Below are 18,361 nucleotides of genomic sequence, written 5' to 3' on the forward strand. Positions count from 1 at the left end.
ACAACTTCCTAATTGGATGGACACTCTAAACGTAGCAAGATGTCACACCTAGTGCTGTAATAACCCATGGCTGGGGAGGACATAGGCCCGAAGAGCGAACATACCACTGTTGTTTTGCTAAGTGCACATGTTGTCACACTACCTTACTAAATATTTAATTTATGTCCATAGATTAGTGATGCTGTAAGCTTTGGTCATTCTCTTGTAATAGGTGGCAGGTTCTGCAGAGACTCAAAACTGAGAACAAATAACCGTGAATGCTCAGCCTTAACTGGGATGTCTTCATCATCCCCTTCAAGGCTCAGGAGACATCACAGAAGAGGCAAAAAGAGTGTTATAGCCAGAGGAAGGTGAGGAATAGCATGGGCTTTTGTCTTTTGGGCACGGCACAGCTATTGTACTTTTGAACTCTCAGGAGCTGTATTACCTGCAGTTAATGGTTGCTAAGGAGAAAGAGAGAGAGAGAGAGAGAGAGAGAGAGAGAGAGAGAAAGAGAGAGAGAGAGAGAACACGTGCTTTTTTAGTGGTATTACCAAGGTAAATTCTCTTAGTTCCTATATGGAGACCTACTCTTAAAGTCATCGGGTCACAAAAGAAAAAGACATAAAAGTAGAAGGGGACTAAATAGGAAGAGAAAGGGAATCAGTGAGATGAAGGGGGACTAAGAGAGGGCAGTAGGGGATGAGTGTGATCAAATATGTTTAATGTATATGAAGATGTCATCCATTGTTATGTAGGATTTATTTTCTTAGTTAGGGTTTCTATTGCTGTGAAGAGACTCCTTGATCACAGCAACTCTTTTTTTTTTCATAATTTTTTTTCTCTTTTTTTTTAAAAAAAATATTTATTTATTATGTATACAACATTCTGCCTCCATGTATGCCCACATGCAGAGGAGGGCGCCAGACCTCTTTACAGATGGTTGTGAGCCACCATGTGGTTGCTGGGAATTGAACTCAGGACCTTTGGAAGAGCAGGCAATGCTCTTAACCGCTGAGCCATCTCTCCAGCCCCACAGCAACTCTTATAAAGGAAACATTTAGTTGGGGTGGCTTGCTTAAAGTTTCAGAGGTTCAACCCATTATCATCAAAACAGGGATCATGATGGCATGCAGGCAGACATGGTGCTGCAGTAGTAGCTGAGAGTCCTACATCTTGTAGGACCAGGAAAATTACTGGGATGCTGGGTGATACCCTGAGCATAGGAAACCTCAAAGTCCACCCCCACAGTGACACACTTCCTCTCACAAGACCATACCCACTCCAACAAAGCTACACCTACTGACAAGTCCCTATACATTGTGGTGGCAATTACATTCAAACTACCACAGCAATGTGTGTATATATATATATACATATATATATATATATATATATATATGTATATATATATATACACATACATACATATATATACACACACACACACATTCAATTAATTTCTTCAAATATTTTGAGTCTGTTGTTTATCCTGCATTGATAATCTGGACTCAAAGGAGCTAATGAATTAACAGGCAAGGCAACATTTATACTAGGAATCATTTAATAGGATATGATACATAATTTATTGTCAAACGATTGATAAAAATCTCATGAAAGGACGATTAATTCTGTGCCAAGATCTGCATAAAAGCAGACAGGATCTTCTGCAAGGTGACAGAAAATAAATGCCAACAGCATCACAAATCCTCAATACAATTGCAAGTATTAGAGATGGAGATCAACAGAGAACCTGGGGATATGTGGTCAGCACTTGTGTAGAGGAAGAGCGGAGTGCAGGGCGCAGGCGGTGGCCTGTGACAGGGTTGGAAGGATAGGTATCAGGTGGAGGCCGAAATGGGAAGAAGGTGTTATTCTGGGAGCAGGGGAGAGTGAGTATAGGGTTATTGTGGGGGACAGTAGAGTGCTGATGCAGCTAGACAGGTGAGCGAGTCGCGAATTGATCACTAGAACCAAACCATCAAGTCCAACAAACAGTGGTGATCCAGGTTGGATACCCTTAGGGAGTCTTCCTTGATCTCTCTCAGTCTCACTGACTGCTCCTTTTGGAGGCCGCCATTTTGTCTTCAAAGTGTCACTAATTTGGAGGTTTTTCCTCTTACTGCTGAGTTGAAGATTACACCTGCTTGTCTGTCTGTCTTTGCATTCTGCATCCACTGTTTAATATTAAATATAGATCCACCAGTTTACCCAGTCCATCAGTTTACTTGTTATATTCTGTTAAAAGTTTGACTTCTGACCAATTTATGATGGATACTTAAACTTTTGGTGATTTTTTTTTTTTTTTTAATTTTCTAAGGCAGGGTTTCTTTGTGTTGTATTCCTGGTTGTCCTGGGATAACCAGTTCAAGGCTGGCCTTGAACTCAGAGATCCAGGAGCTTTGGACTCCTGATTGCTGGGATTAAAGGCGTGGCACCTGGCTTTAAATTTTTTGTTTTTGTGTTATATTGTACTCATTCTCATTCTTTTGTGGAAAATTCAAAACAAATAAATACTATTTGGCAAAACATATAATAAATCAGACTTTTATTTATAAAAGTTGAATGAAGGAAACTAAAATTTAATGAACATGTCACAGGTATTGTTACTAATCCCTCTGAATTGTATCTGAGGGTATGTTAATACTGTTGGCATTTATTTTTGAAGGTTATTTGTTTCTCAAAACTTGTGTGTGTATGTGTGTGTGTGTATGTGTGTGTGTGTCTGTGTGTCTGTATGTGTGTGTATGTGTGTGTGTCTGTGTGTGTGTATGTGTGTGTATGTGTGTGTGTGTATGTGTGTGTGTATGTGTGTGCGTATGTGTGTGTCTGTGTGTGTATGTGTGTGTGTATGTGTGTGTATGTGTGTGTGTATGTGTGTGTGTGTGTATGTGTGTGTGTGTGTGTGAATGCAAATGCACACGTGCCACTGCACATGTGTGGAAGTCAGAGGACAAGCTTGGGTACTGGTCCTAGCTTTTTAACCTTAAACTTGAAGAATTTACGGTTAGCAACTCCTGTTTTTGTTTTTTTCTTAGTCTGTGTTGTTGTTTGGGATTTGAAACAAGTGATCCTGGAGGCTTAGCATAAGAGAATGTGTGAGATCTGCAGAACACCTATGCTAAGCCTTCACGAAGGCGTCACAGGAAGTGCTGAAGGAAGGAGACATCTGCAGACTGGTGACATCCTTCCTCTCCTTCCATGTCTTTGCTCTTCACTATGCACTTCTCCTTTTCCATTGATTATAATTTAAAAATTTAAACATGTTTTTTATTTTATGTTTTGTCTGCATTTATGTCTGTGTACGATGTGTGTGCTTTGTCGTTGTGGTCCAGAAAAGGCTGTCAGATCTGGACTGGAGTTAGAGACTGTTATTAGCTGCCACGTGGGTACTAAGGATTCAAAATCCTGGTCTTCTGCAAGAGCAGTCCGTGCTTAACCACTGAGCCATCTCTACAATCCTATTAATGTTTTTTGATACTGGGGTATAATAGTACTGCCACGTTCTTTTAATACAATGAAATTTCTTTAAATGCATTATATTAAAATGGAAATTTAAGTAACTCAAGCTATAAGCAGATAATATGAGACCCTCTGAGGCATTTTCTTATCTTTTTAAAAATAGGTCCCTAGACTTTTTATGCAACATCTGTAAAATTTTTGCATGTATTTTCTGGAGGAGGAAGATTTAAAGGGTTTTCACTGAGACTTCTCTTAGATCTAGGTAGCAGAAAACAGTTTAAAGATTCTATTTTCCTAGTCCTAGAAATCCATCTATAGGTTACCACAAAACAATCATTCTTATGGGATGTTTGCTATAAAACTGCAAAATAGGCCTTTCTAAGTAATTCCTATGAAGATACGTTATTCCAGTTGCTTGTAGAAGTCCTCATGCTGGAAATACCCAAAGGATTAGCCTGTACTTTTTTTTTTCTTTTCCAAAATGATATAGTTACCACAAAGAGACCACGTACTTTAAGCTTTATAAATATGAGGAAGGTTAAAACTGTTCCATGCCCGCCTCTCCGTGGATGGCTGTGGATGTTAAGATGCTCTGGTAGTTATCTAGTCTGTTCCATAGACAGCCTAGGCCAGGGAGATAAGCGTCACTAAGCAAGACAGTATAAAATCGTGAAAATGTAAGGGCCTCACGTAAAAGTGCAGGTCACATATATTAGGGCTCGGTGAGAGGAGGGATTTGATCTGGACGTGGGAAGAGTAGAGCACAGTTGGATATAAGGAAATAACTCTGAGTGAAGATCTGGAAGTTACTATGCTGTTTACAGTTGATCAGTGGAGAGGCAGCATTCTTTTTAACAGAATGAACTCTTTGTCCTGGGGCATCCTGGCTTCTCATGCTGGCTGTAAGCTATTGGGCCACTCTGTGCTATTTTTTCTTTTTTTTAATGTAAGAATCCAGACTATGTCCAGCTCTTGGGCCAGTTTCAGTGGCCTTTGAAGGTAATGTTTTATTGGAGTGTAGTCTTGTGTCAATTTGTTATTGTTTATGGCATTGGCAGACATATTACCATGGAGATCACAAAGCTTAAACTATAAATTTGTTTTTGAGATAGGGTTGTGTTATGTAGCCCTTGCTGGCCTCCTCCAGTCCAGGCTGCCCTAGAATGCCTGGCAGGCTTCCTTCTGCTTTCCAAGTGCTTGGCTGATAGGCCTGGGCCAGTATGCCTGACACTGATCTGATCTTTTAAGGAGAAATTTCTGATCCCTGAGCTAAAGAATTACAGATTTAACATAAGTATGTTGGAAACCTGTTTTCAATTTCTGTTATTTGTGCTTTGGAGAAGGGAGGCCCACGATTGGACAATGTTGACAGCACTGACGTCAAAAGTATGGAGCTCAATACACAACATGCAAGCACACATAAAATGACTGATTAAAAAGTGTGGGATTATTAGCATGATTCTTCATTATTCTTTTCTTCCCCCTCTCTCTCCCTCCCTCTCCCTTCCTTTCTTCCTTCCTTCTTTCCTTCCTTCCTTCCTTCCTTCCTTCTTTCCTTCCTTCCTTTTTGTTGTTTTGTTTTTTCAAGACAGAATTTCACTATGTAGTTCTAGCTGTCATGGAACTCACTGAGAACCAGGCTGGCCTCGAACTCACAGACATCCTCCTGTCTTTGCCTACCTGCTGGGATTAAAGGCATGAGCCACTACACCCTGCTTCAAGGTGTAGGGAAACTACGTACAGTGGAGGATATCAATCATCAGGTTTGTAGTTGAGAGCATAAGTTAATTTCTAAGCAATACTCTGTGCTCTATAAAAGGGTAAGTGCATACTCAGATGGATGAGACTTCAAGAAAAATAACTATGTCATGGTGATGAGACACAGGGAGACATGAAGTATGGCTGGAAAGTGACAGGAGGTGTTAATGATGCATCTGAAATAGGAATCCTTTGTCGGAAGCTAGGTTCTCATAGAAGGCAATCATTATGGTTTTCTCATGTTGGATGTGTGACATGGAACATACGAAAGATAGTCAGGAATTGACTCTGCCTCTGGGACAGGGTCTGCTCTCCAGGGAGAGTAGGAACTGCCCTACTTATTCAGGCCCCTTCCCAGACCATGGAAAGTGAGACTCCTTCTCCCAAGCCAGGCTTGCTTCTTCTGGTGGCCTCTGTAGAAGAAGACCTAAGTGGGTCGGACTGATGAAAGACTGTGCATGTCTGAGACTTGGCTGTGGGAGTGTACGAGGCACAGTGGTCAGATGGTCTCCTGAAGACGTAGCACACACCAAGCCTTCATGTAGAATGCAGACCTTTCCATTTAACACAGAGGCGCATATATCATTAGTAACTGTGGGGGAACATTAGGCGTTTGCCTCATAAAATTGATTTGAGATGAAAACTGACAGATATCCCATGAAACTGTAGTTGTAGTCATGAAATGACATTCTGGTAAGTCTCTACACCAAAACCACTAGTCATAATCATGACACCACGCTGGTGGCCTTAGATGTCCAGACCAGACCTCCTAAGCTTCAGTCTACTTCACCCTTCTGTTGAGTGGCAAGACTGGATCTAATGAGACTATGGCATAGGGAAAGGAAAGCTGTCAGTCATTAGTAAATTCAGGCGTACCAGAAAACTGCTAGGCCAGCCATCTGAGGTCTAGAGTCGGGGAGAGAGAGCAAGGTAACTGAAGATGACTATCAGAGTGCTTAACTAGTCAAATATAATAGGAATCCTACTGAGTGGACCTAAAGTTCTCTAAACTTCATCTTCATCTGTTTTGTGGTTGCAGCTAGACTTGCTTAAGGAAAGCTGTATACTGAGAGATTTTAACAGAAGGAAAGTACTTGTCTGTAACCCAGCCCTTGGTCACTGAGCCTCTGATTGTGGACCAGCTAAGATTGTGTAAACTGCATATAGTAGAAAACTGAAGTGAAATAATGTAAGGATTTATTCTCTCTGTTACAACAGATCCTAGGGCTGCAAGATTCTTTGGTGGATATTTGGTGGGGTCCTGTTTTTATTTCCCTAGCCAGGATAACACTTCAATTCTAGACCCCTCTTTTCTTTTCTTTTTTTTTTTAAAATATTTATTTATTTATTATGTATACAATATTCTGTCTGTGTATATGCCTGCAGGCCAGAAGAGGGCACCAGACCTCATTACAGATGGTTGTGAGCCACCATGTGGTTGCTGGGAATTGAACTCAGGACCTTTGGAAGAGCAGGCAATGCTCTTAACCTCTAAGCCATCTCTCCAGCCCAAGACCCCTCTTTTCTTACTCACGCGGAAGGGAAAGGGAGAGCAAAGGGCGTCTGTCCCTCTCTCCTTTTGTAAGGAATCTCTGACAGCTGCTGCCAGCTTCATGAGAGTGCATCCCATTGGGAGCTGGTGATTTGTGGGTTGGTTAATATCTGGATGGGGCCAACAGAAGTTGTGCCTTCTGCCTTTCCAGTCAGCCTAGCCCCCCTCCCCAATAATTCTAGCAGATTTTCTCAGAGTTTTGGAAAGGGAAGAATTGGGCAGTTTAGTTAAAAATAAACTAGTCATGATGTCACATGCCTATACACCCAGGATACTGAGGCAGGAAAATCAGGAATTTGTGGCCATCCTGAACTATTTAGTTAGATCCTGCTCCTACCCCAAGAAATGGAAGTTACTGGTAATAATAGTTATAATAATTACTGTGGAGCTTTTACTAGATACAGTTGCTCATCTGAGTGGTTTGTCTGCATACTTCAGTTACTTAATCCTTAGAGTAACCCTGTTGTTTCTGTGGTTTTGAATGATGAAGCTGAGGACTACTTAAAGTGACACAATTGTAAAGTAAAGAAGTTTAGGCTGTAAGTCTAGATGATGTGCTCTCACCACAGTGTTATACCAGTCAATAAGCCAAGCGCTCATAGTTTAGAGGTCAAGAAACTAAAGCTCAGAGATTGTAAGCTATTTTCCTGAGGTAAGACAAGCTGTCAGCTGTGAAGTGGAGTCTTGGCTTTATTTCTGTTCCCAGTCTGCTGTTCCTGGGTATACCATCTAATTTTTGTCCTCCTATTTATCAATTAGTCTTCTTAAGAGAGGGGCTTGTTTGGTTTGCTATTGTTTGAAACCCTGGAAATAATAGTCTTATTTCAGAATTCTTTCTTTGGCATGCAGGCTTCTAGGAAGGAGGGTAGCTTAGTAGTACAGAGGGTGAAGTTTAGAGCCACAGTGGCTGTGTTTGAATTTTACTCCCCTGATCTGAGATGACCCACACCTCTTTTGTATTCTAGTGGTCTCATCTGTACAATGGGTTGGTTAATAATAGTAGCTATCCCAGAACCTTCTGGAAGGAATAGATGAATTCGCAAAATGAAACTGCTTAGCATGGTGTATAGCACATCACTAAACAGTTTCTAATCTATTATTTATAAAGATGGACATTCTGAATTAAAATTACCACATTTTCTGTCACCTGGTTATGCTGCTCACTGAGTGTATAGAATACGAAAAAAAAAAATAGCCTTGACGTGCCTTTGCTTCTCATGCTGATTAGAATATTAATGATACTGAAGATTCTATTTTTTCAGTGCTGGGGCTCGAACCCGGGGATCGGTAAGTGCTCTAGCATGGAGGAACACTCCCAGCCCAAGACGAGATTATGTTTAGTATTTACACCAAGTCCAGGGGTCAGTATTATGTCATTTATCATGGGTTAGTTTCATGTTATTATTTATAAAATGAGTGCTTTTACTGAGATTGCTTGAAAAGTATGGTACACATCCAAAGTCCTTTTAGTGGTGTTAAACTTTATGCCATGGCTTTTAAAACTGGATCTTCATGACTTTCAATCTTTTCATGTCACATTTTTCAAGCACTATCAATTACCCATTAAACTGATAATTTATCAGAGGAATAATAATGTAATCATTAGCGAGATGCCTGGGTGACAGCAGCACTTACCAGTGAGATAAGGACTGCCAGCGCAGGATTGATGTCATGGGAGCAGCTTCTGGGCAGCGTTTTTGCATTTGCCTCTTCCGTTGGAACAACGTGAGAATTAAATGCTTTTAAAGGGAACCGGCCCATCTCGGTTCATGTGTGTCATTTCAGCATCAGAGAAAATGCTGCATAATACTGGGATGACAGCCCCACCTCTGATGTCAGCCAGGATGGTACGATCCTCTCCCAGCCTCTGCCGGCTTCCTGCTGCTGCACTGGGGGAATGGTTACATTAAAGCTAACTCCCGGCATCTCAGTTACCTCCTTGGAAGTAGTTTTCACAATTGTAGCAAAGCCTTACAGTGGCTGTTTCGGTAAGCTCCCAAGGTAGAGAGCGCCTGAGGCTGAGCACAGCAGGAGAGCAGGCTCTTCCTGCCTTTGTAAGAGGCTGAGGCTGCAGTTCCTGGGCTCGGCTCAGCTCTGCTTCCAAGTGCTCAAAGTGCTTCCATTGACTTCACCGTGTGCAGTGCAGGGCAAGAGGGGCCTCCAGGAAATTTGAAACTAATTTGCTTCCAGTTGACTAGAACAGCACATTTTGCATTAGCTCGCTTCTTTTCTGGTTAACTTTTCTCAAGCGTTAAACTGATGAACGGGGCATTTTCTATGCTCAATGGGTAACTGCTGGAGCTACAGTAATCTCTGTGAGTAACCTCTGTTTGTAGGTCTCTGCAGGCAATAGCTCTTACTTATCTCTCTCTGTGAAATGCTGCTCTGACATTGTCCTCTGTATTATTGACTGCTTTTGCTTACCGCTGTTGTCTTTCCGGCCATCCCAGTAGGAGACTTCTGGGGGTGAGCCCAAGTTCTGCTGAATCCTGCTGGCTATCTAGAAGAGCAGACTGCATTCGTTCTGGGGTGTCCCTGCCAACCAGTATTTAATTCCCCCAGAAAACAGAAAGATACCATGGGGCCTCCAAATGCTTTGCCCAGTACCTCTCTTGCTTAGCTTGGAATATTGATTTTAGTATCTGATGTTGAATTTTCCAAATTTTATTTTTAAGCAGAGAGTAGAACATCGTGCTTACCTATAATTTTATTTTCTTTCATCCCTGTGTCCCAAGCAGTTTTCCTAGGAACAGGGCTTTCTATCACCCTGGAGAACTAGGCTCCCTTTTTGTGATGCATTATACAGGCAGAAGGAGGATAGAGGCTACTTCTGACTTTAGAGAGCTGGTGTTGGATGGGATAGGGGAGGAGTTTCTCTTAAAGAACCCCAGCTCCTTTTCATCTGCATGTCTGAAGCACAGCTAGGAGGCTAAGTAGCCCAGAGGGGCTGAGGAGGCCTTCAGAAGTGGCCCCAAATGTTCCCACCGAAGTTGACACTGAGGTCTAGTGTCCCCTAGAAAAACTGTGATTCCTTCGTGCTTCTTGCCTCTCTGTCAGAAACATTTAATAGCATTTTAAGATTTATTCCTCTTTAGAAAAACTGAATTTCAACGTTCTGTTCATCTTTCAATGGTAGATTTACTTAGAATTGTTTGTATCAGTTTGTGGGACGAATCCTGACTTTAAGCCCTAAGGTTTACTGAGCATGGAAGCCCTTGGAGATCAGCTGAGGTTTGGTCCCAGTCTCTGCTCAGTGAGGCTGCTTGTTTATTGATAGAAATTGCTGACATCTGCCTCGCTAAGGAGTTCACAGCTGCGGCTAGTTATCACTGCTACTAACACTACTACTTGCCACTCGTAATGATTTTTAAAAGAATTATATAGTATTTTGGACATCAGCTTAAATTTCTTCAGTGTTAAATTGCTTCATGAAAATGCACAGGACAAGTTTCTTTTAATGTTCCCACATCTGTGCTAACTTCTGCAAAAGAAAGCCTGGTCTAATCATGTTATAGAGTTAGGAGTTCGGTGTGAACTTTTATTCTTTGAAGAAACCTAATAAAAGCTAAAGTGATATGAAGAAATTTTAAGACCGGATATTAGAAGCATAGATTTAGAAATAGGAAGAAGTTTAGAAAGTGGACAGAATGAATAAAATACAGGGGAGAGAAGAGGTAAAGCTAAAGGAAGAAATTTGAGTGTGGGCCTAAAAAGTAGTTGGAGGCAGACAAAACTGGGGAATTGTTCAGGCTGAGTAAAAAGGAGTCCAGTTTTAAGAAAGCGATGATTACAGACAAGCTCCTGCCAAAAGGTTTCTGCAGGGGAGCAGTGCTCTGTGCATTAATGCCTTGCTCTGGTCTCATCCCTCTGACCTTCCGAATGCTGTCTGCTGCACTGTAGTTGACAAGGCTTCTGCTGAGACTGCCTGGCATGGTAAACTACTATCACTCCTGTAGGGATTAGGACTGAATGAGAAAAATTAGGTTCTGAATCATTAGCATGTGGGATTTAGTTTGTGGTAAGCACAGCTGTAACTATTAATCACCAGGGGAAGAATGTCCAATTAATGGAACATTTTGTATTTGTGTGCACATGCTAAAAGCTTGAATAAGGCTTGGCAGGTCTTTCCTGCCCTTTTGAAGCACATAAACCTTAAATATGCATGCATTTAGAGAGCTATCAGCGTCCATAAAATAGTGAGTATTGTCCACTGTATAAGGTAGTCTCCAAAATATGACCTTTATTTGGATGAAGAGTGTGTCCCCAAGTATAATGCAGTTGAATTACTCATTTGGCAGTTTTGCATTACTCACACTCATTTTCTGATATTTTTTTTTTATCATACCAGATACATTTTCTACTGCTTGGCAAGGGGATTAAATTATCCCCTGCTTTGTTTTGGTGCAGCCCCTTCCATTGCATCAAGGGTGTAAGCTGTGCATCTGTTTCTAGAGAGGTTATTGATCACTGTTTTTCATAGATAAGATTTATAGCTACTTATAGGCAAAATGTGCTTGAGGTCTTTTAAAGGCTTGATTTTTGTATTTGTTTTGCAAATGAGGCATTTGTTTCACAATCTTTGATTAACAAAATTACAGACTGAATGGTCAAATTTGGCACTCTTTCCCATCACTGGGGATGAGTTGCTTCTAAACAAGTCAAAGGTTTTGCCTTTAGCTTATTTCTGCAAAACTTCCACTATTAAAATAATTCAAGAATTTGTAGTTTTCTTATATGTTATTGCAGTTTGAAATAACACACACGAGAAGAAGGGGGAACAGGTTTTGGTGGCTAGATGACCTGTGATTTATAAAGGATTGAAAATGTGATGATCTGTACTATTCTCAGAAAGCAGATTATAGACTGTTAATGCAAGCTCACTGGCGCCTTAGCAAAGTGAATTTGCTCATTTTTTAAAAAAAAGTAATATACCCAAGAACATGAATAGGAAACTCTTGGGGGAAAAGAACTCTGTTTTTATTTATCACAAAACCTTATTTCTCTCAACATTTATCTTTTAAACCCCCATATAATTTATTTAAGTACTATTAGATAGTAATGTTTACGTTTTTTGTGGTCAAGATCACTTTTGCAATTTTGTGTAAGTGTAGTCACTAGCTGTGTGAACAACTCTCACAATGAGCTCTACACTCAGGGAGGGCAGTATTCCAACAAAGGGCCTAAACCTTGTGCTCTTTGAAAAGTACCCCAGATCACTTGGGATAAGGGCAAACCCACATCAGAATGATGAAGCTAGGAGTGGAGACTTTTTGACCTCTGGAAATTTTGGTTGGTTGTGTAATCTATTGATTGAACTATTGGAACTTCCAGCTAGGAGGTAGAAACTTGTAAATTTTTTTTTGAACAGCAAAAATGTAGTCACTTAATTTTATATTGTCAGAATGATTTCTAGAGGGCGGTGTAGTTTCTGGAGCGGAATTGCTCATGCTTCACTGTGTCTGAGTCTCTGGCCTGCTTGATTCATTATTTGTGTGTGTGTGTGTGTGTGTGTGTGTGTGTATGTGTGTGTGTATGTGTGTGTGTGTGTGTGTGTATGTGTGTGTGTGTATGTGTGTGTGTGTATGTGTGTGTGTGTGTATGTGTGTGTTTGTTGTATGTATGTACCCAGGGCAGTTCATGCAGAAGCTTCAATTGCTGTCGGCCTTATCATGCCTTGAAATGAGGTGTCTGAACTGGAAGTCTGCCATTTTTAGGTAGCCTGCCTGAATGCTAAGTTCTCAGAATTTTCCTGTTGGGACAGGGAAGTGACTCGGTGGGCAAGGGCATATGTTGCCAAGCCTAATGGATTTAGTTCCATCCCCAGAACCCACCCGCATGGTAGCAGAAGAGAAATACTTTATGCAGGTTGTCCTATGAGCTCTAGAAGCATGTCACAGTATGCCTTCTCCCAGACAAATAAATAAATGCATGTAAAAGAATTTAAAAATGCACATATGTCCGTCCCCTAGTGTTGGTGTTAAAGGCATGTGTAGCCAAGTCAAGCCTGAATTTTTAAAGATGTATTTATTTTTATGTGTGTGAATGCTTTACCTACGCGTGTATGCGCGTGCGCGTGTCATATTCATGCAGTGCCTGCATAGGCCAGAAGAGAACATTGGGGTTCCCTGGAATGAGAGTTTCAAACAGTTGTGAACAGCCATGTGTGTGCTGGGAATTGAACCAGGTCCTCTGCAAGATCAGCGAGTGCTGTTACCACTGAGCAATCCCTCCACCACCACGCCTGGCTTTTGATGTGTCATGGAACTCAGGTCCTTGTGCCTGCACTGTGAGCACTTTTGCTCCCTGGACCATCTCCACAGCCCCACATTAAGTCTCTTGTGTGAAGCCCTCAAGTTTCTGCCTTGGAAAGTCTGAGCAGTGCTTGTGTGTCGTCTTTCTGTGTGTGTGTGTGTGTGTGTGTGTGTGTGTGTGTGTGTTGCTGTCTCAGGGTCATACTGAGTACAAACTTTTAGGACAGCACTTTCAAATCAGACTTTCATCAGAAATGATCTGTCTATTCAGAGTAGTTTGAGAGCTGCTAGTGATGTATATGGAACACTGACTGAAACTTAAGTAGTTTCTAGGTTTATTTATTTTTATTTTGTGGGTATAGGTATTGTACCTGCATGTATGTCTGTGCACCATATGCATGCCTGCTGTCTATACAGGCCAGAGGACGGCACTGAATCCGCTGACACTGGAGGTACAGAGGGCTGTAAGCCACCATGTGGGTGCTAGGAATTGAACCTAAGTCTTCTAGAAAGAGTAGCAAGTGCTCTTACCCGCTGAGCCATCTCATTTAATGCAGTTAGTTTAAGTGGTCAGATGCGTATATGGCTGTTATATTGATCAATACAGGCTTTACTGGGTGGTCAGTTGTAAAATTTCTGCTTAATGTGAACAGCCTGGCTAGCATCATGCTAAATTCTAGAAATGTAGCTAAAGTTGTCTTAATTGATCTTTACCACCCAGTAAACTCTGTCTGCAGGCATTGTGTCCAGAAGGAATCACTGGCTCATGAACCCTTCGTGGGAGGAGTCCTCTGATCTTCTATGTTGCTCTTCTCCCAGTGTTTAACTCGTACTTAGTACACAAGAGAACGTGGCTGAGATGGTGAAAAGATGAGCCTACTCTAAGTTGGGACAGCTCTCTGAATTTCCTCCAGCACTCCCTGTTCAGGCTGGTCTTGGGTTATCAGGAGTATGTGTCATGTTTTACTTGTATTTAAGGAGGCATTTAAAAAAAATGCCTTGAGTTCTCCTAAATGACATCTGGTTGACTCTTTGACATTCTTTATTTCACTTAGACAACAAAATGGCCATTTTGCTAGGCTCTAGTGTTGTAAGGGATATAAAAGCGAAGAACAGACCAACTGCCCTGTGGACTTTATATTCTAATGGTGACAAAGAAAAACAAGCTAGGTCCTCTTCCTAAAATCTACTGGGCCCAGGTCCCAGGAAATAAGTGTGTACAATTCATAATTGTGCATCCCCAAATGATCTTGGCTGGCTGTGGCCATCATGTTACCTGGGGAAGCTCAGGTCTTTCTGCTCAGAATCACTTAAGAAAGCTGCTTTTCTTTTTTCAAGTTTCAGTGACCAAGTGTCTGGTACATGAGCCAAATGGTCCGTGGGTTGGTTTTCTTGGAACCGTTTTCTCTTGAGTTTGCTGGCCAGAGTGGAAGAGCATATTTCCTATACTGGTTCTCCCAGAGCATGCTAGGAAGGCATAGTCTGTGTGCAGCTAGTCTGTGAGACAGGCTCATTTCCTCACCACTGAAACACATTGTGCTTCTATTCCATCATTTTATTGCAGTCCTTTCCTTGGCTTGCAGAAACAGATGGCTACTTAATACAAAGTGTGAAGCAGTGCTAAAATGATCTTGTTAACACTAAAATTACCCTATTTCTTTCTCAGTGTATTAAATTAAATTTAAAGCCAGTGGGCTTACAGATCACAGGAAAGTAACTTTACCAAATACTATGAAACATAATTTATTGGAAGCCTTGCCAAATATAAAGGTAGTAGGTAAGATTTCAGATAGAAAACTTTGAGTGAAATAAAATTTCCTCCTAGTGTAGCTTTTCAGCGAGTGAAACTTCTCTTCCATTCACTTCTCTCCTACATATATTTTAGACTACATTTACATTCTTCTAAGAGGGAAAAAGAAGTGCAGTTAAACCATGCACCTGCTACTCCAGGTCTGTGAGTATGTGGTTTATATTCAGGTAAGCGCTAGAGTTCTTTTTAATAGTTAGCCAATCCCCATGTCAGATTTGGGCAGAACTAATTCAGTAAGGCTTTCTGCCGAAAGAAATGTTGATTGGGGTCTTATGTGAGTATCAGACTGGGGATGGGCACAGTTTAATTTGGGAGAGACAGTCCATAGCAGGTAGATGAGGGCAGCAGTGGCTTTGGTGGGATATGTGGAAACCAGTTAGGTTCAGAGGAAGCGAGATGAAGTAAAACACCCTGATGGGTAGCAGCTCTGCTGTTTTTGTTTCGACCCAGTCCCTGGTGCATGTGCTCTGCCTCATGCCCTCACCTCTACTTTTGCTCAAGCCTTTGATTATCCTGAGTCTGTTTATGGCCATTCTTTCTCCCCTTGGGCATCTTTCACTTGCCACTCATGTCTCTTTTTTCCTCAGATGCAAACTTCATGTCCTACAGTGTGCTTTTGGATTTCCTGTTTGTCACATAGCAGGTTATAGGTAGAAAGGTTTGCTGAGTGAGTGAACGAGTACCGAAAACTGGGGCAATGTTTCGAAAGGAAGCAGAGAAACAAAGCAAAACCTTAAAATAAAATAAAAATTTGCTTATTTTCTTTCTTTCCTTTTAAGAGATAATCATAGAAATATAATGATTTCCACAGGAATTACTTCCATGGGATAAATACAAGATTCCATGATAAAGGTCAGGATTAATATTTTGCAGTGTTTTGTTTGTTGTTAATGGCACTGGTGACGAGAAATACCAACAACAAAAGGAAGCAGCTCTTGCAGTGTGACAGCAAAGGCTCCTTCCTTTGCATGGAAGACCTGCTATGTCTTGTGACTGTCCTCTGAAGGGCTCTGTGTGGTGCCCATGAAAGTAGTTTGTCTGTAGAAACTACTCCAGATAGAAGAATGTTTGTTTTACTATTTTTGTTAACTTTACTGCTATTAAAAGCAGTGACCTCACTACTTAGTGGCATTTGAATCTTCCCCACCAATTTTTGCCGGTGAAGCTGAAGACTCGGTCTTGTCTCTGGTTGGAGGCTGCTCTGTTTGGACTGTTTGCACATCTCTGTTAGCTCCTTGGCCCCCTAGACTATTATTTGCCCTTGACTGTTTGTGCCAGTCTTTACTTACTGAAAGGTAAATGAAACTTCTTAAACCAGATCTTTCTAGAAAGTAAGCTTAGACCAGGAGAGCTTATGGAGTAGTAGAGCCTGCAAGGAGTCCTGCAGGATCCTTCTTTCTACTTTCTCATTTCCTTGGACCAATGGCCAAGTTGTGTCAAGCATCACAAGCCTTTCCTACACTTGATGTTTTTCCTTTTTCTTTCTGAATGACATTTTGATAAATCTCCTGCAATTGTGGAGAAGGACTTACCATATTTTTTGAGAGCCCATTTCTCTATTTCTCTTGTTACTTCCCTGGGCCAGTGCTTATTTGCATGCTTGTTATAGATGGAAAGCTAAGCTGTTAGGACAAAGTAGGCTTCCAGAAGATGTCAGCTAACACTTCTTTGTTCTTCTGAATGGATTTCACATAGTGGATTTTAATATGTGTATGACTTTGGTATCCCTATGGTAGAATTTCTTAAAATACTTCATGGTAGATTAAAAATTATAGCTGTTTAGAAGATAGAGAAATGGCTCATTGTTTAAAAACCCCTCTGCCTCTCTAGAGGAACTGTTTGGATCTCAGCAGCAATGTTGGAGGACTCACAACTGCCTCTGCAGCTCCCAGGGGATGGGGGCACTCAAACAAATATAGCAGATACTCACGCATATATATACAAATAAAATAATGCATCTTTAAAAGTCGTAGCTGTTTGAACCCTAAAATGTGAGTTAACACTATGCTTCTGGTTTCATGTATGTGAACAGCTAAAGTTCTGTTGGCATTTCCAGTGAAGGAAAGTGCTTTCTTTCTTTCAAGAGTTGGTTATCAAAGAAAGGTTTAATTAAAAGTAGTGAACTGGAGTTAGATCTGGAAGGGTAAAAATAACATGATCATTTGAGATGAGAAGAAATGTGTCAAGTAAAAAAAGACATTAAACAAAGGCAAAGGACAGTGCATAAAGTTCAGAATGGCCATGTGGTTCACTTTACTTCCAGTATATACAAGAATTAAAACCTTTTCAAGGTATGGTGTCTGACACTGTACTTCAGTTTAGAAGCAACGAGCTACCATTGGAAGGGGAGCTGAGAGACTATAAAGAAAAGATAGGTTGGGACTGGAAAGATGCAAATCTCTCTACTCACAGACAACAAGGTAATTCATGTAGAAAACCTCAATAAATGTATAAAATACTATGAGATCTGAGCCACAAGGTTAGCAAGGTAGTTGACTGTGAGAGTAGTAATAGCACCCCAATGTACTTCAGTAGGAATGCACAGTTCAGAAATGTAGTTTTTAGAAATCCACTCGGTATTGTCAGTAGGAATAAAATAAAACTAATAAGATAATTAAAACTTATTCATAAAACTATTGCTGATGAAATAAAGGGAGGACAGCTCATGTAATAGTAATATGGCTAAGAATACAGTGCACTATTAATTAATTGCTATTCTTGTTAAAAATCCCAACTGTCTGGTAGGTTAATCCTAAAATTTATATAGGAAATATAAGGGACCCAGAGTGGCCAGAGCAGTCTAGAAAAGGGAGAACAGAGTTGGGGGACTCCCCCAGTTCCACACTTTATCTATTGCAGAGCAGCAGTGGTCAAGACAGTGGTGTGCTGGCATGAAGATCCAGCTCAGTGAGATAGGGTGCAGAGTTGCAATACAGCTTTACAGTGTTGGTCGGCTGTGTGTCATGAAGACATCAAGGCAATGAAATGAACAGGGAGGGTCATCTTTGCGAGCACATAGCACCAGGACAGCTAGATGTCCACATGCGACAGAATGAACTTGAATCCATCTTTACACAAAGATTAACCCAAAATAGCTAGCCTTAGAAAAGCTATTAAAATAAATTGGGATTTTATCTTTTTAACCTTGGATAAAATAGTGATTTGTTACATATGACGAAAAGATAAGTAACCAGAGAAAAACAGGTAAGTTAGACCTTCATTAAAATTATAAACTTTTGTAACTCAAAAGATGCTACCAATCAAGTAAAAAGACAACTCGTAAGATGTTTAGAAGAATTTTTATAATTAAATAATAAAAAGGCATAGCAATTGTAAAATGGATAAAAGATCTGGACAGACAGGTCTTTAAAGAAGTCGTCCAGATGACAAACACATGACAAGATGTTCTATATCAGTAGTCAGCAGAGCTATCAGAAGCACGGTAAAGGTCACTTTACACCTTTAGGGAACTCTCTATGCTCAAACACAGAACCAGGAGAACCTGGACACACTGGCAGCAGAACAACATGTCCAGTTGTCCTGGAAAGC

The 18,361-nt window shown here is 40.9% G+C and overlaps 1 protein-coding gene across 2 annotated transcripts in view; it reads left to right on the forward strand.

Moving 5' to 3' along the window:
* Positions 1-18,361, forward strand: part of Psd3 (pleckstrin and Sec7 domain containing 3) — a 372,681-nt gene that overhangs the window by 86,361 nt on the left and 267,959 nt on the right. Inside the window, exon 1 of one of the 2 annotated variants that reach the window (XM_041674595.1) lies at positions 8,649-9,066. The exons of the other annotated variant lie outside the window; for it this stretch is intronic. Within the exon in view, the coding sequence (XP_041530529.1) occupies positions 9,036-9,066 (31 nt within the window). The 5' untranslated portion in view covers positions 8,649-9,035. Of the gene's footprint in view, positions 1-8,648; positions 9,067-18,361 lie in introns of those variants that run through there. 2 annotated transcript variants of the gene reach the window in all.

The sequence above is a fragment of the Microtus oregoni genome, unplaced genomic scaffold (assembly GCF_018167655.1).
Source record: "Microtus oregoni isolate MIOR12 unplaced genomic scaffold, Mior012 000025F_ref0000491, whole genome shotgun sequence".
NCBI classification, from domain to species: Eukaryota; Metazoa; Chordata; class Mammalia; order Rodentia; family Cricetidae; genus Microtus; species Microtus oregoni.